Genomic DNA, 18,454 nt, shown 5'->3' with positions numbered 1-18,454 from the left:
TACAGTTGGCTCTCAGTGAATGCCAAATCTCCCCCACATGAACCCTGTCAGCAGTGGAATCCCCTGTCTACACTCTTTAGAGGTTCAGGAAACACTGGGTACCGACTGTAAACCAGGCCTTGCAGCAGAACCAGGCGTGACAGGGAGACTCACAGGCCCCTGGGTTAAGCCCGCATCTTCATGGGAGTTTGCAAGAACAGCCGGTGCATTTTGGTGGGATTGTAAAATGGACCTCGAGGTCATTATGCTCAATGAAATAAGCCAGACAACATACTACAGGACTCCACTCACAAGGGTCCCTCGGATCCACAGAGACAGAAAGTAGCATGGTGGATGCCAGGGAGAGCATGGGGAGTTAGTGCTGAACGGGGACAGTTTCAATTTAAGAAGATGAGAAAGTTCTGGAGACAGAGGATGGTTGTGTTTGCACAACAGTGATGCTCTTTAATGCCTCTGAATTGTGCGCTTTAAATAGTTACATTGGGAAAGTTTCTTTCATGTTATAGCATGTGTCAGAGCCTGGTTCCTTTTCATGGCTGAGTAATATTCTGGTGCGGGGTGGGCCATATTGTTTATCCATTCATCTAAGTATGGGTATTCGTGTAGCTTCTACTTTTCAGCTGTTGTAGACAATGCTGCTTTGAACGTTTGTGTACAAGTCTTTGCACGTGTTTTTATTTCTCTTGGATGGATACTTAGGAAAGGCCTCCCTGGGCCACACGTTATCTACATTCACCTTGAAGAAGTGCCATTCTGGAAGTGGCTTCTCATTGTGGTGGTTATTTGTACTTTCCTGTGGTTTAGTGCTATTGAGCATCCTTTCGCAGGCAGACTGGCCATTTGTATATCTTCCTTACAGAAATTCCTGTTTAGGGTAAGGGAATTCAATGAGGAAGTGGTATTTAGACAGAGACCTAGATGGAGGGAAGGGAAGAGCACCCAGAAGATCTGGCAAAGAGTTCCAGGCAGAGGGCACAACCCAGGCCCAGGCCCGACACAGGCCTGGGCCTGGGGTTTTGGGGGCACTTGTGCTGCAGCAAAGGCAGCAAGGGTTAGGAAGGGAGGAGGGGAGGCAGGGAGAGGCTGAGGCAGGTCGTGGGGGCCTGGTGCACCATGGGGGGGGGGGGGACTTGGGCTCTGACTCCACCAGAGGCGGTTACCAGGGAAGGTTGAAGGCACAGGAGGACCTCACCTGGGTGCTCACAGGCCCTCTGGTGGCTACTGTGGGAAGGACACACTGGAGGCACCACAGAACTTGGGCAGAGGTGCTAACTCTGGTCTAGGTGAGGAATGCTGGGACCAGATCAGATGAATCCCTAAAAGTGGGGAGAGGAGTTGGGGTGTGGCTTGGTGAGAGAGGACTTGCCTGGTATATACGAGGCCCTGGGTTCAATTCCCAGTATCACAAAGAAAAAGTGGGAAAAAGTGATGGATTCTGAGTATATTTTGTGGGGTTTTGGTGCTAGGGATCAAGCTCCAAATGCATTTTGAAGGTAGAGCACAGGGGAGACTTCAAAGTGCACTGGAGGTGGGCAGTAACAAGAGGTGAGTCCAGGTGGGTGCGGTGGCACACGCCTGTCATTACAGCGACTCAGGAGACTGAGTCAGGAGGATCGCAAGTTTGAGGCCAATCTGGGCAACTCAGCAAGACCCTGTCTCAAAATTAAGGGTGGGGGTGGGGGCGGGGTGCTGGGCGCCGTGGTGCAGGCCTGTAATCCTAGCAGCTTGGAAGGCTGAGGCAGGAGGATCACAAGTTCAAAGCCAGCCTTAGCAAAAGCAAGGCACTAAGCAGCTCAGTGAGACCCCGACTCTAAAAGAGGGCAGGACGTGGCTCAACCAAAACAAACAAACAAACGAAGGGGCTGGGGTCAGCTGGGGTCCTGGCATGTGAGGCACAGGGTTCAACTCTCAGCACCACACATAAATACATAAAATAGAGGTCCGTGGACAATTAAAAAGTATTTTTTAAAAATGGGGGCTGGGGTGCAGCTCACTGATGGAGCACTTATGTAGCACATGCAGGGACCTGGGTTTCACCCCCAGCACCACAGAAGAACAAAAAGAAAAAAGAAAGGCCAGTCCAGAAGGCCCACGGGTGTGAAGATGGGGTTGCCACAGACAACACAGAGTGGGGGACATGGCAGGGACAGCCGAAGGAAGCGGGGGATACCTGTTTGTGTGGGGTTGAGGGAAGGACCAGGCTGGGGCTGGTCAGGGAGTGTGGGTGGACAAGCATGGGTTGGGCCTGGAAGCAGTCGGGTGAGCGGGAATGGAGTACACAGGAGATGGGGGTAGGAGGGGTCACCCACGTGGGCCAGGGGTCCAGAGGCCACTCAAAGCCCGTAGCTCCGTGGCAGAGGCGTGCCTAGCATGTGTGAGGCACTGGGTTCGATCCTTAGCACCACATAAAATAAGCAAGTAAAAAGTAAAGGCATTCTGTCCATTTCCAACTATAAAAAAAGAAAAAAGAAGGAATGGTGGTGTTTCTGGGCCACGTGGAGGGTCCAAAGCCCGGCGTGCAGTCCCCGCTCCAGGAGCCCAGCCCCTAGGGAGAGGTCCAGCAGGAGCTGGAGGGCTGCGAGGTCCGGGCTGTCTGCAGCACTGGGGACGAGTGAGTAGCAGCCAGGGGAGGCCGTCCTTCAGGGCCGCTGTCCTCCATAAAGGCAAAGAGCCCGCGCAGCGGGCGGGACCCCCGGTACCAAGGAAGGACCCTGCATAAGAGTTAAGGCAAGTGGACGCCAGCTGCGCAGTACCAAGGGTGGTCACCAGGTGGCGGGCCAGCGCCTCGCCTGGGCGGGACTGAGAAGAGGGCAGGTGCGCGGGGGAGGCCAGGGCTCTGAGATCTTTTCCCAGGGAGGGGCTCAAGTTCCCACCGGCTGCTCGGTGCCCACGGGGGCACTAAGCCTCCACCCGGCACCCACCCCCACTTCCCAGTGGGAAGCTGGCAAACAGCAGGCACTCAGCACCTGAGCGGCAGGATGACCGGGCCCCAGGAACCTGGGGGGGCGGGGCACGGATGGGGAAGTGGGGCGCTCCTGAGGGGCCTTCCGGGGAGGAGCGTCTCGCCTACGCATGGGGTGCAGCGCAGGCCCTCACCGCCCCACCAGAGCCGGAAGGGGAAGGGGGCAGGCTGCTGACGCCCCCGGCGGGCGTCGAGTCACCGTGCTCGTTGCTAGGTAACCCGGCGGGCGGGCGGGGGGCGCAGCTGCACACGGCGTGGGTGACTGCGCAGTGCGCACTGCAGCAGGCCCCCTCCCTGGGCCCCAGGGCTGCGGGGAGGCGCATTGCAAGGCCACCACCAAACCCCGCACCAGCCCTGCCTCAGCTTCCCCGCGGGCAGCGCAGAAAGCCTCAGAGGGCCCCCAGCAGGGGTCCCTCCAAGGGAACAAACCACAGAAGACTCTGGGGCAGGGTTTAAAAAATGGCTTTAATTCATTAAATACAAGGATGAGGCCAGGCAGGGTGGAGGAGGGGCACCGCCCACGGAAAGCACAAGTCCCTTGGGGCTCCCCCCTGCGTCCCCTTCAGAGACCACACCTAAATGGCTGGAACTGGGTCCCAGAGACCGCTAGCTCCCGGGGTCAGGGTAGCGGGGAGAGCAGGCTGCAGTCTCTGCCTCTAGATACCAGAGAGGGGCCATGGCTTCAGAGGACTTCCCAGCTTCCTGGGTCCTGGAAGCACAGTCCCACCCCTGCAGAGGACAGGCCCTGGGGGAGCTGGTACCAAGCAAGACACATCTGACACAAGGAAAAAGGAGTCCCAGCCCCCCCACCCCACCCCAGGGACTAAGGCATCTGACACTGGAGGAGGGTGTGCAAACAGATGCACCTAGCCTGCAAGGACCCTGGGAAGGACTGGGGTGCAGGCTGCACCGGGTAGACCCTCCGAGCCCAGCTCCAGAAGGGCACTGTACCCAGCCTCTCACCACCCCTGCCTTCCGCTGCGTCTGGCCTGGAGTTGGAGCCAGGAAGAAGCCAGAGTCACCCAAACCCCAAAGCCCCCAGTCAGGGGACTGAAAGGTTCTGAGCAAGTGGGCATGCCAAATTCCTGCAGCGCCTCAGGACAGGCAGACCCTTTCTAGGTCTGGGGCAGGACCCTGGATCCCTCTCCACTCCAGCATGGAGGTCCTGGGTCCTTCTTCCAAAAGGAAATCCAAACCTCAGTGGGAGACCCTGGAGAGGCTCTGCCTGGCAGGTTATCCAACCCACCCCACTCACAACCCCTGAGGACATCGGACCACCCACGGGGCCAAACAAGAAAGGGATTGGGGCCTGAAAAAATATTCTATCCGGTCCAAAAAAAACGAGCTATCCCCACAGGCTGAACAGCGGGGCCTCCTGCCTCTAGTGTCCGAGCCCAGGGGCCACTCCTTTCAGGCACCCAAGAGCAAGAGGGACTTGAGGGCAGAAAGCCCAGGGTCGGATAGAGCCCGAGAGCTCCACTACGGCCTGGGCAATAGCCCACCTGCAGGGCAGGGACCGCTGGCATCTGCCCAGTGGCCAGCAGGGTCCTGTACAAGATTGTCTGTCACACAATGCCACAAAGGCCAAAGCCAGGGACCCTACCCCAGTGGAAGCAAAGAGGTTGGCCCACAGCACCAGCCTCCCCTGACTCTCACACACACACACCCGGGGAGGGGGGCCAGCCAGCAGACAGCGGGCATAAATAACCAGCACACACACCCCACGCTGCCACTCTCCTCAGGGAACCCCGGTTCCTTCCCTACCCCGGGCAGGGCCTGGGTCCCTGTGGAAACCCCAACACCTCCCCCTCCCTGGGGCCTAGGTGCTAGGCTGCCCCTCCCATGGGCAGAACCTATGGACACCTGAGATTGAGTAACCGAGTTGGGGGCGGCCAGCTGCACCCCCATTTCCCTGAACGTCTCCAATGGCTTTCGGTAGGGTGGGGATAGGGACAGGCAGGAGTTCAAGGGAACCCCTGGTCCGTCTATGGCTCTGTGCACACTTCATCCCAACCTAGAGAGAGTGGCCATCCCCTCAGCCCCTGGTACAAGCCCTGGGCAGGGGAAGCTCCCCTGGGCCCGCCCAGCCTCTCAACCACCACCACTGGGGCAAGACAGAGGGCGTCGGGGGGTGGGGGAGGGCCTGCGGGCTGCCCACCTGGGGCCCCTGCAGAACAGACGGGAAGACAGTTGACAATCATGGCTATATACAGACACTGTCCAGGGCCAACTCCAAGGCTGACCCAGGTCCAGTCTCAGGCCCCTCCTTGCTTTCTTGAGGTGAGCAGGGGGCATCTTCAGGGTCTGCTGGAGGGGGCATGGGGCTCCGGGTTGTTCCCCACGTGGGCCCCAGAGGGCAGACATGTCCTCCCATTGCTGGTGTCCAAGCCGAGGCCTAGCAGGGGGCCCACGCCCAGGGCGTGTGAGCAAGGGCTCTACAGGCCTGCAGGGGCTGGGCTGGGTGCTGGGCTGGGCGCAGGGCTGCTGGCCAGGCTGCAGGGCAGCGAGTTGCTGGGCGAGGTGCTGCGGGTGCCTGGGCGACGGAGAAGCTCCGGGCGGAAGCCAGGGTGGCGGCGGGCGTGCTTGGTCAGGTGGTCGCTACGGGTGAAGCGCTTGGTACACAGGGGGCAGGGGAAGCGCTTCTCACCTGTGTGTGTCCGGTGGTGGCGGGCCAGCTCATCGGAGCGGGCAAACTTCTTGTCACAGCCGGGCCAGTCGCAGGCAAAGGGGCGTTCACCTGCACAGAGGGGCAGAGAGCAGTCAGGGGGAGGCAGGAGGCTTCCACAAACTCAAAGGTGCAACCAGCCCAGCATTTCTCAGCCCCTTCTCCAAGAGGCTGTGTTCAGATGCGAACTTGCAATGAGCAAATGGGGCACAGCTCAGTGGCAGAGCCTGGCACATGCCAGGGCCTGGGTTCCATCCCCAGCACCACCAAAAGGAAATAAACAAGACAGCACTGAAGTCACCCCACCCACCCCAGGGTCCATCAGGAACCCGCCAGGAACCCCTTCCTTCTCTAGGTCCTAGAAACTCCTATAAAGAATGGTACCAGAACCTGGTGACACCTGAGGATATGGTGTCCCGAGGTCTGCTGTTCCTCCCCCTCCCCAAGACAGGACAACATCCTTAGGAAGGATCAAAGGTCACCTAGTTTTAGGTTTTCTTCTGACTTGGAACCAGCAAGTTGGTTTGGGGAGTGGCTCCAAATGCAAATGAGCCACTCCACTCCCTCCATGGACAATTCTACCCCCAACCCCCAGTCCACCCTCCTGTGGGATATCCCAGAGCCTCCCAGGGGTCAGAGATCCCAACCAAGCCCCTCCTCTTTCAAATGACCATCTGGTCGCAAAGAAGGGTGCAGTCTAGGCAAGTTCCCACCCGGAAGCCCCTGCACTGACCACTGTGTCCCCTCTCTGGACCAAGAACATGTGAAGAGCCCCACCCACGCACTCCCAGAGCCACCTGTAGCCTCCGACAATCAGGCTCTGCCAGTCACAGAGGCCTCCGTCTCAGCCTCCAGAGCCCCTGGCGCAGGGTAGAAGCCAGGCTGGCGGGTAGAATGACCAGCTAAGGGGGTCACCATGTAGATAAGGGCCCAGTGCTCAAGGGCGGGGCCTCTGGGAAGGGGCAGGGCTGCAGCTACCCCCCCTCCCCTGAAAGACAGATGGCGCTGGGCAGGGGCAGGCACTTCCTCTGCAAATCCCTCCCACCACTTGGCCAGCCGCGCCCATCCTTCCTGGAACCTGGGACCAGGCCGCGCCGTCCCGCCACTTTCTCCAGAACTGGGCCCACCGACACCCCGTGAAACCCGGCCCTCAGCACACAGCACACGACAACCCAGCAAACAGGGACCTCCAACGACTGGGGAGGGACAAGCCAGAGACACTGAGATTCAGGGTCCACCCAGACCCCAAGGGCACTGGGAGCCAGACACACCCAAAGAATGTCCGTTTGGCCACGCGCAGGGCACCCAGAAGGCTGGGGTTCCTGTGTGCTCTCCTGCCCCACTGAGCTCGACCTCCAGCACCCAACCCCCACTGCTAAGGACAGGCTCTGGCCAAGTTGCCCGAGCTGGTCTCGAATTTGCAATTCCCCAATTCCCCTGCAGTAGCCTCCTGGGTGGCTGGGATGACAGGTGTGTGCTGGCGTGCCTGGCTGCTCAAGGGTTTTGAAGGGTGGGGTGCACAGGGAAAGAGCTGGGCATGTTTGCGTGGGAATCTTCAAATGTGTGAGGCCCCTTGTAACACTGGATGGAGCCCCAAGTGGGAAAAAGGGAGGTGAAGCACCAGGTACCCTGGTGACACTGAGGTCTAGCCTTAGGGAAAGGACCTCACAGCCAGGGTGGCAGTCCTGGAGCGGGGACTGCATCGATCCAGGATGAGGGAACATGCCCGCCAGATGGGAGACGCTGGGAAAGAGGTGCAGAACTCGACAGAAAGGGGCCCTTCAGCCAGGGACAGGGAAATGCCCCCAGACAGAGCCAGGTATGGGGGGATACAGAGGTGACTGGGAACCAGCAGGAGGGTCACCAGGATGACGTGGTGACATCTCTGGTCTAAGCAGCTCAAGGGCTGCTCTAGCGGAGAGGACGGAGGGAGAGGTAGAGAAATGGTAGGGGCTGGGCTGCCAAGAAGCACCTGCCATCACCCCACCAGGAAGGGGCCAAAGAAAACCTCCCTCCTCCAGCCATCCTCCTCCCTGCTACACACCCACACCCCTGCAGACAGACCACTGGGTCAAAGCCAGCAGACACCCTTCAGGGAAGCTTCTTACCAGGTACCTCCGGGTCATGCTCACCTCTGGAGGAGCCAAAGGTCGCAGAAGGCTGTGACCCCAAGCAGCTGTGGGATAGGAGCTGGAGGTAGGGAGCAATTGTTCCCCAAGACCACCAGATCCCCAACTCCCTGGGGGGGCTGCCCCCCATAACCCACGCCTCCCTCTCAATCGGACCGAGAAGCCCTAAACAGCCCGGAAAGAAGCTCCAGCCCCCAGTCCCCACGGGGCAGATCTGACAGCTCCTAAGGGAGTCTGGTTATGGGCTGTGGCTGCTGGCTTTGGCAAAGACCAAGAGATGAAGGGGCCACACTCCTTCCTAGAGGTAAGCCGACCCGTCGCCATCTTGCAGGGAGCAGCAGGGAAGGCCATAGGGGAGAGAGGCTCACTTCCCCATTCAGGGCTGCAAGGCTGGTCCCGCCTCCCAATGGCCCCTCTCCACCCCCAGTTCCACTTTGCAACCAGCAGGTTGTGAGACGGCGAGGGGGGCCAGCGCCCGCCCGCCCAACGCCGCTGGGAACACAGCTGCCGCACGTAGCTGCTTGGTGGCGGCTGGGACATCAGCAGCCCCAGCCGGCCCCGCTCACGTGGTCCTGCCAGGGAACGGGGGCCGGGCTAGGGTCCCCTCCTGACGCACGTGGGCGGAGGTCGGGGGTGCGCAGCGTCGGGCACACGGCCGCAAAATGCCTGGCCCAATCTTACCATCCTTTCTGGGGGGTTAATTTCGGGGGGCAGATGGGGATGGCCCAGAGCTGAGTCCACCAGAACTCCAAGTACAGCCACCTGGCTACTACGCGCTACCTGATTGGAAGGTGGCCACAGGGGGATGTGGTGGGTGGGGACCACGCAGGAAAGGCACTGTGGGCGGAGCCAAGGTGGACTTGACCCTCTGACTCTGGCAGGAAGGGTGAGCTCAGGGCAGCAGGGCTGCCTGGGTGCCATGCAGGGTCAGGAAAACGGGAGGCCACCCTGCCACCCAGCCAAAACAGCTCAGCTGGGAGAGCGCTAGCCTTCAGTCAAACGGAGGCTCGGAGGCCAGGGCATCCGGCAAACCTGGGCCAGCCTGTGGGGTGGCACCACCTGCCCCATGGTCTTGAACACCATCTGGTCCCTGATCACCTACCCATTCCATTGCTGCAGCCCTCGACCCCCCAGGCCAAAGCTTCCCACCATGTCACAAGCTTCCTCTTGGGAATCACTGTGCTGTTCCTGCCCCAAACATCAGCAGACCCATCCCTGGGGTCCTCACTCCCTCAGTTCCCCAGGTGCCACCTGCCAGCAAACCCCACCACCTTCAGAATCTCCAGAGCCCACGCGGCTCTGCCCAGCCCTGCAGCCCGCTCCGCCGGCTGCTCAGCCCTAACTCAAGAGTGAGCATCGAGGTCTCCACCTGGGCTGTGCGCAGAGGGTCCCCTGACTGCTGGTGGCCCCCACCTCCTGTGCCCTTTGTCAGCTTTTCTGTCCCGAGCCTTCTTGTATCTCATGGTGATATCTAGACACCCCACTGTGAGCCAAGGGCAGGGTGCTGTGTGCACTGCTGAGTCCTCAGCAGGACCTGGCATGGGGCCTGTGCAGTCCTAGAGGACCAAGCTCAGGACTCGGGGAGAGCAAGGCACCAATGTGCTCATCCTCTCCGTTACTACGCACACCCCTCCGTTTACTTAAAGACACAAGGTCCACCAACAACCCAAGGCCCCTTGTCCCTCCTAGACCACCCAGCCTGTGTGGCCACTTCACACTCAGACTGGTACCTTCCTCTTGGGGATCTTGGGGCCTGAGGGCGAGGGGGACACACCCCTGCGAGGCTCCCTACCCAGGCGTCCAGCCCCCTTGGCTGGTATCACTCACCAACTCCCAGCCCATCTGGGCCACTTTTATCAGGCAGTCTGGGTGGGGGATAGTTATCATCCCCCACAAAGTTGGGGGGCCCTGTTCCTCCCACCAGCTGGGGAGCCTGCAGAGTGGGGGAGGCAGTCTCTGGGCACCCAATGGAGGTGTACCTCAGTGCCCCTGGGCCTGGCACACCCCCTCCCAGAACTGCCAGTCTGCCCCTGGGGGCACTCACAGCTCTGCCTGCGAGACGGGCTGCTATCCTTCCAGGCCCCCATCCCCAGTGCCTCCTCCTGGGGCAGTGTCACACCCTGCTGACACCTTGGGCTTCCCTATCAGAAAACTGAGGTCACCCTGGCCTCCCCCTGCACCCCATCCTCCCCGACCCCAACTGGCAGGTTGGCCCACCTCCCACCCTCCCTCCCAGACCTGCTCCACCCTCAGCTCTTTCCACCCTAATCCCTTCTCCATAAACGGATTTTCCTCTGCCAAGCCAAGCCTGCCTCCCCAGCCCCGTCCTTGGGATCAGACAGCCCTTCACCTTGCCTGCCCTGCACCCCCCCACCTCAAAATCCATGCCCAAGCCCAGCCCACTCCTCCCACGGGGAAACCCAGCCTCCTGCCCCACCCACCCAGGCCAGCCGCAGGTCTGAAACCCGCTCCTCTGGGAGCCTTGTTCTCCACAGCTCTCCCTCCCTCCGCGAGGTTTCACAAGTCCTGGGACAAGCTGGCCTGGCAGCACACACCTGTCATCCTACCAGTTCAGGAGGCTGAAGCTGGAGGATCACAAGGTCAAGGCCAGACTGGACAAATTAGCAAGACTCTATCTTAAAATAAAAATAAAGAAAGAAAAGGGCTGGGAATGGAGCTCAATGGTTAGGACAGGGACCGGTTTTGTCCCCCAGGGCCTTGCACAGCCTTGGCACACAGCAGACACTCAGTGATACCTTTCAGACTTAGGTAAATTGGGACCTTAGAGAAGAGTGCAACAGGGGGTGACCCTGCAAACCCCTCCAGGGACACTAGTAGTTGCCACAACTGGGATGCTCCTGGAGTGGAATGGGCGGAAGCCAGGAACACTGCTCAGCAGGCTGCAGTGCCCAGAGGGGGGACCTCTTCCAGGTCTGAGCTCCTCGGCTGGAAAGAGGCCAGACACCCCCCCCCCCAGGCACACTGCTGACTGTACTGGGCACTGGGGACCAGGGAGAGGGGGCTTCTGGGCATGGAGAATGTTCCAAGAGCAAGGAGTCCACAGCACGCCTCTCCTTCCACCCTGCCCCCACCCCATCCCTGGCTCACTCTAGGTATCCACAGCAACGGCATCAACATCTCCCACAGCTTCCAAAGTCCTTCCCCGCCCCACACAGGGGCACTCCACAGGGCTAAGAGCTGTGGGCACAGGGGCCTGTGGTCCAGGCTCTACCCACAGACCAGGTGGTACTCTTCTGAGAAAAAGATCCTGCTGCTCCTCCTGGCCCCCCTCAGCCCAGGGTCAAATGTGGCAAAGCTGCTGGGGACACAAAACTCCACACTGCCCTTCTTTCTGCCCTGAGAGCTAAGCCAGACTGCTGTCCCCTTAATGCAGGAGAAAGTCCCCAGGCAGAGTTGGGTAAGGACAGGATTCTCCCAGACCACAGCCCTACAGACAGCAGGTGACTAACAACGGCATTCAGGGTGAACCCAGCTGGCCTTAGGACCAAGTAGGCCTTCCTGGCTTCCCAAGCGGACCTAATAGTTGCCTCGACCTCCCTTAGGACTACAGAGACCAAAGCCCTTTCCATTAAAAGTGGCCCTTGGACGCTAACCCACTGTGGTCCTGGGAGCCGAAGAGACCGTGAATGAGGAGCCATCCAGCACGCTAGAAAGTAAATCAGAGATGCCTGGGTCCAGGACTGTCCTCCTAGCCACCGAATGTTTATTATAAAGGGGGCTTTGTGGTTGGGGGCAGGGACTCGGGATCCACCCAAGGAGGGCACCCTGCCCTCCCCACCATGCAGAGGAGACACAGTGCTGTAGTGAAATGTCCACCTGCATGCCGGCATCCCAACTCGCCTTCAGGCCCCACTTCTTCCCTGTTTCTCATTCCACATAGGATGACCATGCTGACACCCCAGAGCCGGGCTCAGGGGCAGACGCTGCCATCGCCTCAGAGCCTATAGACGCATCCCTTGGATGCCACAGTGGGAGGTGGCCTGGCCTCCCCTTTGAACCAACCCAGGAAGAAAGGTGGCCCAGAAAAAAACAAACCAAGCCAGTTCACTAGTACTCAGAGCCACACCATCAGGAAACACTGAGGTTCTGGAGCAGGACAGGAGGAGGTGTGCAGCCGTGAGTGGAGAAGGCAGGGTTCCCCCAGGGTCCACCTCACCCCACAGGTCAGAACAGCAAACCCACTAGCAAGCAGCCAAGGCACTCTTCAGCTCAGCCTGGGCCTGCAGGCATCTCCTTTTCTGCCCCCAAAGTTCCCTTGCCACTTTCACAGCGCCTCCCCAGATGTCTCTCCTGCAGAAATGCATGCCCAACACACCCTGGAACCTCTCGGCAAAAGGTGGAGACCTCTGGCATTAAATGTAGAGTCCACCCTGTATTCTGTCCTGCTAGGCTCCAAGGTGGGCAGAGTGTCCTGGCCCCAGGCTATGAGGACGAAACAGAAATGGGGGAAATGCAGAAAACAGGCACTTTCCGCGCCCACTACCCTACTCCCTCCTCCTCTCCAGCCTCCAAGTCCAGCTCCTCACAACCCAAGGGTGGAAGCTTAGTCCCTCCATTTGGTATTGGAGACCCTGCAATGTGTCTGGGGCTTGCCTGCAGAGCCATCTCCAAGACCACCTCTGCTGCAAGGCCCTGGCCAACTCTGTTCCTTCCCTGAGAGGCTGTGGAACAAGTCCCCTCTAGGTGCCAGTACCCCTAAGGGATCCCCACAATGACCCTAAGGAGGCAGCCGGGCATCCTTCACCCAATCCAGAGCAGATAAGTCACCCGCTAAGAGACAGACAGGATGGATGCTCCATCCAAATACAGCCTCACATCACCACCTTTGCTTCCCCTCTACTTTCTGAAGGAGTGAACACGCCAATGGCCAGACCCCAAAGGGCCACAAAGGCCCACCTTCCATTGCCTACTCCAAACCGCCAGCCCGGTGGGGTCCCGGAGAAGGGCTGGCAGTGAAAAGATGACCAGGGCGCAGATAGTATGCGGATTCCCCAGACGCCCAGGGCTGGACTGCTTTGCGCTTCGACCCCGCGCACCTTCGGGGATGCCTCACGAGGTATAGGAAATGGGCAACACGCTGACGAAAAGTGGTGGGATCCCTTCTCCACGCCTCTCCGCTCGAGGCTCAGGCCCCAACCCGCACTCCCGACGCGCCCTCCACCTCGAAAAAATAGAAAACGGAGGAAAGAAAATGTGCCAGGCACCCCCACCCGGGCCCGGAGCCAGAAACTTAGCCGCCCTCGTGGGAGAATCCGCGTGGCCACCCAGAAGGCAGAGACCCGGATCCTCCTCCCTCTTCACAGATAAGGAAACTGAGGCTGGGGGAGGGGGAGAACCAAGAAGAACCTTGGAACCCGATGCTCCAACCACCTGCCCTCCACCCACATCAGGACGCAAGACTGAAAGGAACTTGAAACGAGACCCAGGGACGGTCAGGCGGAGAGCGATCGCGCCCGCTGACCCCGCCGCGCCGGCGCCCCGCTCTGCCGGAGCCCCGCCACCGCCCTCAGCTCGCAGCCCGACCGCGTGGCCGCCACGCCCCCCGCGGGCCCCACCCACCGAGGCCACGCCCTCCCGGCGGCGCGGCGACGGCCCGGGCGCGCCCCCCTCCCCGCCCCCCACGCGCCACGCAGTTTCGGGGTCCCGGCGGTGGAGGGGGCTTGGGAGGCCACCCCCGCGCGGTCGGGGATCGTGTCCGCGCTCACCTGTGTGTGTCCGCAGGTGCGACTTTAAGTGCGAGGACTTGTAGTAGGCTTTGGCGCAGCCCGGGAAGGGACAGCGGTGGCTCTTGGCGGCGGCGGCCGGCGCGGCGCCGGGGGCGCGGCCCGAGGACAGGGAAGAGGCGGCTGAAGACGAGGAGGCGGGCGAGCCACCCCCTGGGGCGGCTCCGGGCCCGCCGCGCAGATCGGCCAGGATGCTGGCGGCCAGCAGGTGGGGAGCCGCGGCACCGCCAGCTCCCGGGCCCGCGGCGGGCGGAGGCGGCGGCCCCGGGGTCCCGGGCGGGGCGGCCTCCCGGCGCGCCGCGCGCACATCCAGGCCGGCAGCCGGGCCCGCGCCCTCGGGGCCGGGCCGCCCGCGGTGTACCACGGCGCCGGAGGAGATGGCCATGAGCACGTCGGCGGCGAAATAATCAACGCACGCCACGGCCGCCGACATGCCGGGCAAGGACGTGGGGTGCAAGCGCAGCGGGCTGAGCGGAGGCGGCCGGAGCTGAGCCCGTCCTGCCGGTAGCGGCTGCTCGAGTGCAGGAGGCGGAGGAGGAGGAGGAGGAGGCTCGGCGCGCGCCGCCGCCGCCGCCGCCCGCGCTCGGCCCGCCCCGCCCCGCCTGACGCGCCCTGACGCACCGGAGCCCGCGGGGGCGGCCGAGGACCGCCCCGCCCGGAGGACGCCCCCTCGGGGCGACACGGCCACGCCCCCCGCCGGGCGCGCCCTCCACCGCCCTAGGAGCCGCGCGCGGGCTCTGGGGGCGGGGCTCAGGTCAGAGAAGCCCGCCCCCTCGGTGTGCCCACTCCTGCGCAGGAGATCGCCGGGGTCTTCAGCCTCGAGGGCGCCCTCTCCATCCTAGGGCGCGAGACCGGGGAGCCCCGCCCTGTCCAGGCGCACGTCCCGTGCCCTTCCCGGAGAACCCCCTCCCCACACCGGGAAGCGAGGCTGGCGAACCCCGCCCGCACCCCGGCACGCCCCTCTCCCCGGAGCGCGCCCCGCCCCAAGTCGAAACGCCCCTCCTCCCGGGGCGTACCACGCCTCCTCCCGGAGCGCGCCCCGCCTCCTCGCGGGCGCGCCCACCCCACGCCGGGGCGCGCGGCCGGCGGGAGCCTGCCCCCTCCCCGGACACTTCCACCTTCGTCCTGGGCGCGCCCCCGTTCGCGATGGGGAGGGCTCGGGTCCGCACGTGGCCGCGGTGGGGGTGCGGAAGCAGCCAGCTCCGCCCCCAGGCCACGTGCGCGACCCTTCCCCCGCTTCCCGGTCCAGGAGCCGGGCTTTGACCACGCTCCGGGTCTCCTGTCTCCCAGTTCTCTGAAGTCCTCCATTCGCTGTTCCCAGCGCCCCGCAGGCCTTCCCCTGCCTGGGCACCAGGTGTCGCGTGGCAGAGTCCGCGAGGTGGGGAGCCGGGCCGACCCTGCGTGCGTTGGTTCCTGTTTTGCCCTGGGTTCGGGAGTTACTCGTGCGCGGCCCCCTGGGACTGGGGAGGAGCACAGTAGGGAGAAGAAAAGAGAAGGCGGGCGAGGCCGCGGAGGGCAGGCCGGGGTCGAGTTGCCACAGCAAGGATCTTCGCCCTGTTGGGACACAAGGGTCCCAGGCGTCGCTTCCTGGCCCTGGGCTAAGAACCCAGAGACTGGGTCGGGAAAACAGGTCACCTGATGGAGGCCCCTGGAAACTCCCAAGGACGTCCAGGCCAGTTACGTAGCAGGGAGGACGCTGGGGACACGGATGAGCATGGTCCCCCAAACGTGCAGGCCTCGGGCGCGGGCGGGCGCGCGGAAGTCAGCCAGCAGACTCCCGCCCCTTCCTAACTCCCGCAGGGCGGTGGAGGCCGTGTAGTGGCCGCGGGGGCCCTCCAGGAGGTAATAACGGCCTCCTAGAGCCAGATCCACTGCTGTCGGGTCTCAGAGTTGCTGCCCTAAGCAAGGGGTGGACTGCGACCCGGGCCCCATCTTGGGACTGTGTCCATCCTGTCCCATCATCCCCCAGCTAGCCACCAGGCTTGGCTAAGCCCTTCTGTTATCTGGCTGGCCACTTCCCCTGAGTCTCCTTAGCTCCCGGCTTCCCGCATTTGGTGATGCCAACTAGTATCCCTCAGAAGGTTACAGCTGAACCTTCTGGGGTCCCCAGTGGTGCTGTGGCTGGGCAGAGGAAGGTAAGGAGAAGAAAGAGCGACGTGGGAGGGTACCGTCTCCCTCCCTGGGACGCCTCCTTCTCTTCCCTGGGCATCCAGTGTAGTTGTAGGCGGAGCAGGGTGGACCCCCTGGGCAGGCCTCAGCCCCTCCCGTCTGCTGTGATTGGGATGGTGTGCCTGGTGGTCTCTCCCCCAGAGCCCAGGCCAAGCACCTGTGCCGAAAACAGGAGGAAGCAGCCAGAACCCTGCATTCCTTCCACTGACAGTTACTGGTCCAGAGGCGGGCCCCACCTGGAGCTTGAACATCACAGGACTGTGCTCCTGAAACCTGAGGACACTCCAGGACTATGCAGTAGGCAAGGCGGTCCCTGTCCTGGTATCCCACCTTAGGTATTCCCTGCTTCCATCCATCACCAGGATCGAAGCCTGTGGCCATGCCAGCCACGCTGCAGTCAGCAGCCCCGACGGACCACACTCCACCCCAGTGACACCCAGATGGACATGATTACAATGGTAGGGGCCTGCTTTTGTCCAGGGATGGCCCCTACACCCCACTATCACACTGCCCGTGCTGTTACCTGTCCTGTTGTACAGATAGAGAGGTCAAAGCTGGAGCACGAAGATGTGGAGCAGCTGTGGGTTCTGGGGACACGCCAGGCTGAGGCCAGGTGCGGTTCTCGGCACTGTGTCAGCCCTGCCTCGCAGACCTCAGCTCCTGCCTATCAGTGGGGTTGCCCCAGGGGCTCAGGGACAGGTCTCAGCAGGCAGCAGCCAGATGTCACTGGGATGAGGAGAGGACTCCATGCCAGGGCCACACCTGAGAAGATCACAAGTGTCCAGGGGTACACCCACAGCAGATACCCAGGGTCACGTATGAGGATGGTGCCATGCCAAGACTGGTCTCCCAAGAGCATAGCAGGGAGGGGAGGATGGTAACTGCCCATGGAGAACCTGTGGACCCCCGATCTGGTGTCAAGGTCACATCACAGGTAATGTGGCACAGGCATGCGGTATCCCTAATAGGACGTGAGAGAGGCCTCGCCTTTAGGTGTCCTTCCCCAAACCCTTGATCACAGTCTGAAAGACAAATCCAGTCAGGGAACTTTTCTCACAGCACCTGGTCAGTCCTCAAGCCGGTCAAGGGAAGTCTCCAGGGCCTCAAAAGCCATGACAGAGTTTAAGGCTGAGGACCAGTGAAGCCGTGCAGCACGGGATCCTAGATGGGGCTGAGGACCAGCGGGACAGGATGTGGAGGGAACATCCAGGAATGGGCCTAGGCTAATGTCCACCAGGAGGCAGGCTGAGGCGACAGGCCTCCAGGCCACCTCCCCAACCTCTAACCCGAAGGTCACACTAAACAAATCAAAATGAGAACACACAAGTGTGGGGTGGGCGCCAACTGCGTCCCCTCCGCAGCTCACCCCAGCGCCTCCTGGGGTTTGAGCCTGGGGTGTGTCACCAGCTGAGCCCCAGCCCCAGCCCCTTTTCTTTTTTGACACATGGCTTGCCAGCTGCAGAAGATCTCACTGGGTAGTTGACCCAAGCCAGGAACCCTGGAGCTTCCTGCCTCATCCTTCTGAGTGGCTGGCATGACAGAAGTGTGCCATCATGCCCCCAAAAATGTTTTTCCTCCTTGGTACTGGGGATTGAACACAGGCGTGTTGCCACTGAGCTACATTTTTAATTTTGAGACAGGGTCTAACTTGCGTAGGGCCTCGCAAAGTTGCTGAGGCTGGCCTCAAACTATAATCCTCTTGCTTCAGCCTCCTGAATCATTGGTATTACAGGCATGTGCCACCAGTTGCCTGTTTGTTTTGTGGTACTGAGGACTGAACCCAGGGGCACTGTGTCACTAAGCCACACACTGAGCCCTCCCCTTTTATATATATAATCTTTTAGATGTTGATGAACCTTTTGTTCATTTATTTATACGCAGTGCCAAGAATTGAACCCAGTGCTCACACATGCCAGGCAAGCACTCTACTACTGGGCCACAACCCCAGCTCCACCCTTAGCCCCTTTTATCTTTAATTTTGAGAAAGGGTCTCGCTAAGTTCCCAGGCTGGCTTTGGGCTTGCGATCCTCCGCCTCTGAACAAGGGATCACAGATGTGGCCACCAGGTCCAGCTCCTTCACAGAGCTTTACAAGTATGCTCCTTGCTCTGGGCACAGCTTACCAAGGTGTGAAATAAGCCATGCCCTTGGACCTCCTACTAAAGTACCCAAACATAATCACAAGGAAACCTGTTCAGGCTTGGTACAGTTGCACTGTGTGTAATGAAACAAAGAACAAGTGTCCGCTACTAGATGAAGGGGACGCTGTGCCTGCCGGGACACTCAGCAGAACTGCCTGTCCTAGGGGACAGACTCCGGGTCTGGGGCGAGCCCTGGCTGTAGTCTGCTTTCTCTTTGCACGGGTCTCTGTGTGTGGAGACTCTCCCAACCTGTCAGCAGCCCGGGAGCAGTGAGTGGGTGTGAGTGAGCTGTGAGGAGATGGCAGATCTGCTCCTCAGAAGCACCCCAGGCAGTGAGTGCCCAGCCCTGCCACCACTAGCACTTGCAGGCATGACCCGTCTCCTTCTGCTGTGCCTGCCAGTGAACAGGAGTCCCCACCACCCATGCAGCTGAGGCACAGTGGGATGATCGGCCTGGGTGCTGAAGGGTTTATTTAAATCATGCACATTTTGTTACATAACTGATAACTTATCCCCATAACCATCTACATTTATCTCTACTCCAACATGAACTCAGTACTTACCACGGTCTGGTGGTGGTGGCCCACATGCAAGATGGCAAGCAGCTGAAACATCAGGCCTGGTGAGAGGGTACAAGTGGCCACC

General features: G+C 61.0%; 1 protein-coding gene across 1 annotated transcript; it reads right to left on the bottom strand.

Annotated features, from left to right (window-relative positions):
• Positions 1-3,408: 3,408 nt before the first annotated feature.
• Positions 3,409-14,081, bottom strand: Klf16 (KLF transcription factor 16). Its single transcript, XM_046444274.1, has 2 exons — positions 13,483-14,081; positions 3,409-5,699 (listed from the first exon to the last, which is right to left on the bottom strand). The coding sequence occupies exons 1-2, from the start codon at positions 13,931-13,933 to the stop codon at positions 5,398-5,400; spliced, it is 753 nt and encodes a 250-aa protein (XP_046300230.1). The 5' UTR covers positions 13,934-14,081; the 3' UTR covers positions 3,409-5,397.
• Positions 14,082-18,454: the final 4,373 nt, after the last annotated feature.

This window comes from Marmota monax, unplaced genomic scaffold, assembly GCF_021218885.2.
Source record: "Marmota monax isolate L192 unplaced genomic scaffold, Marmota_monax_Labrador192_F-V1.1 WCK01_AAM20220418_F8-fsc00102, whole genome shotgun sequence".
NCBI classification, from domain to species: Eukaryota; Metazoa; Chordata; class Mammalia; order Rodentia; family Sciuridae; genus Marmota; species Marmota monax.
Note: the sequence above shows the minus strand (reverse complement) of the source record. Positions and strands in the feature narration are given on the sequence as shown.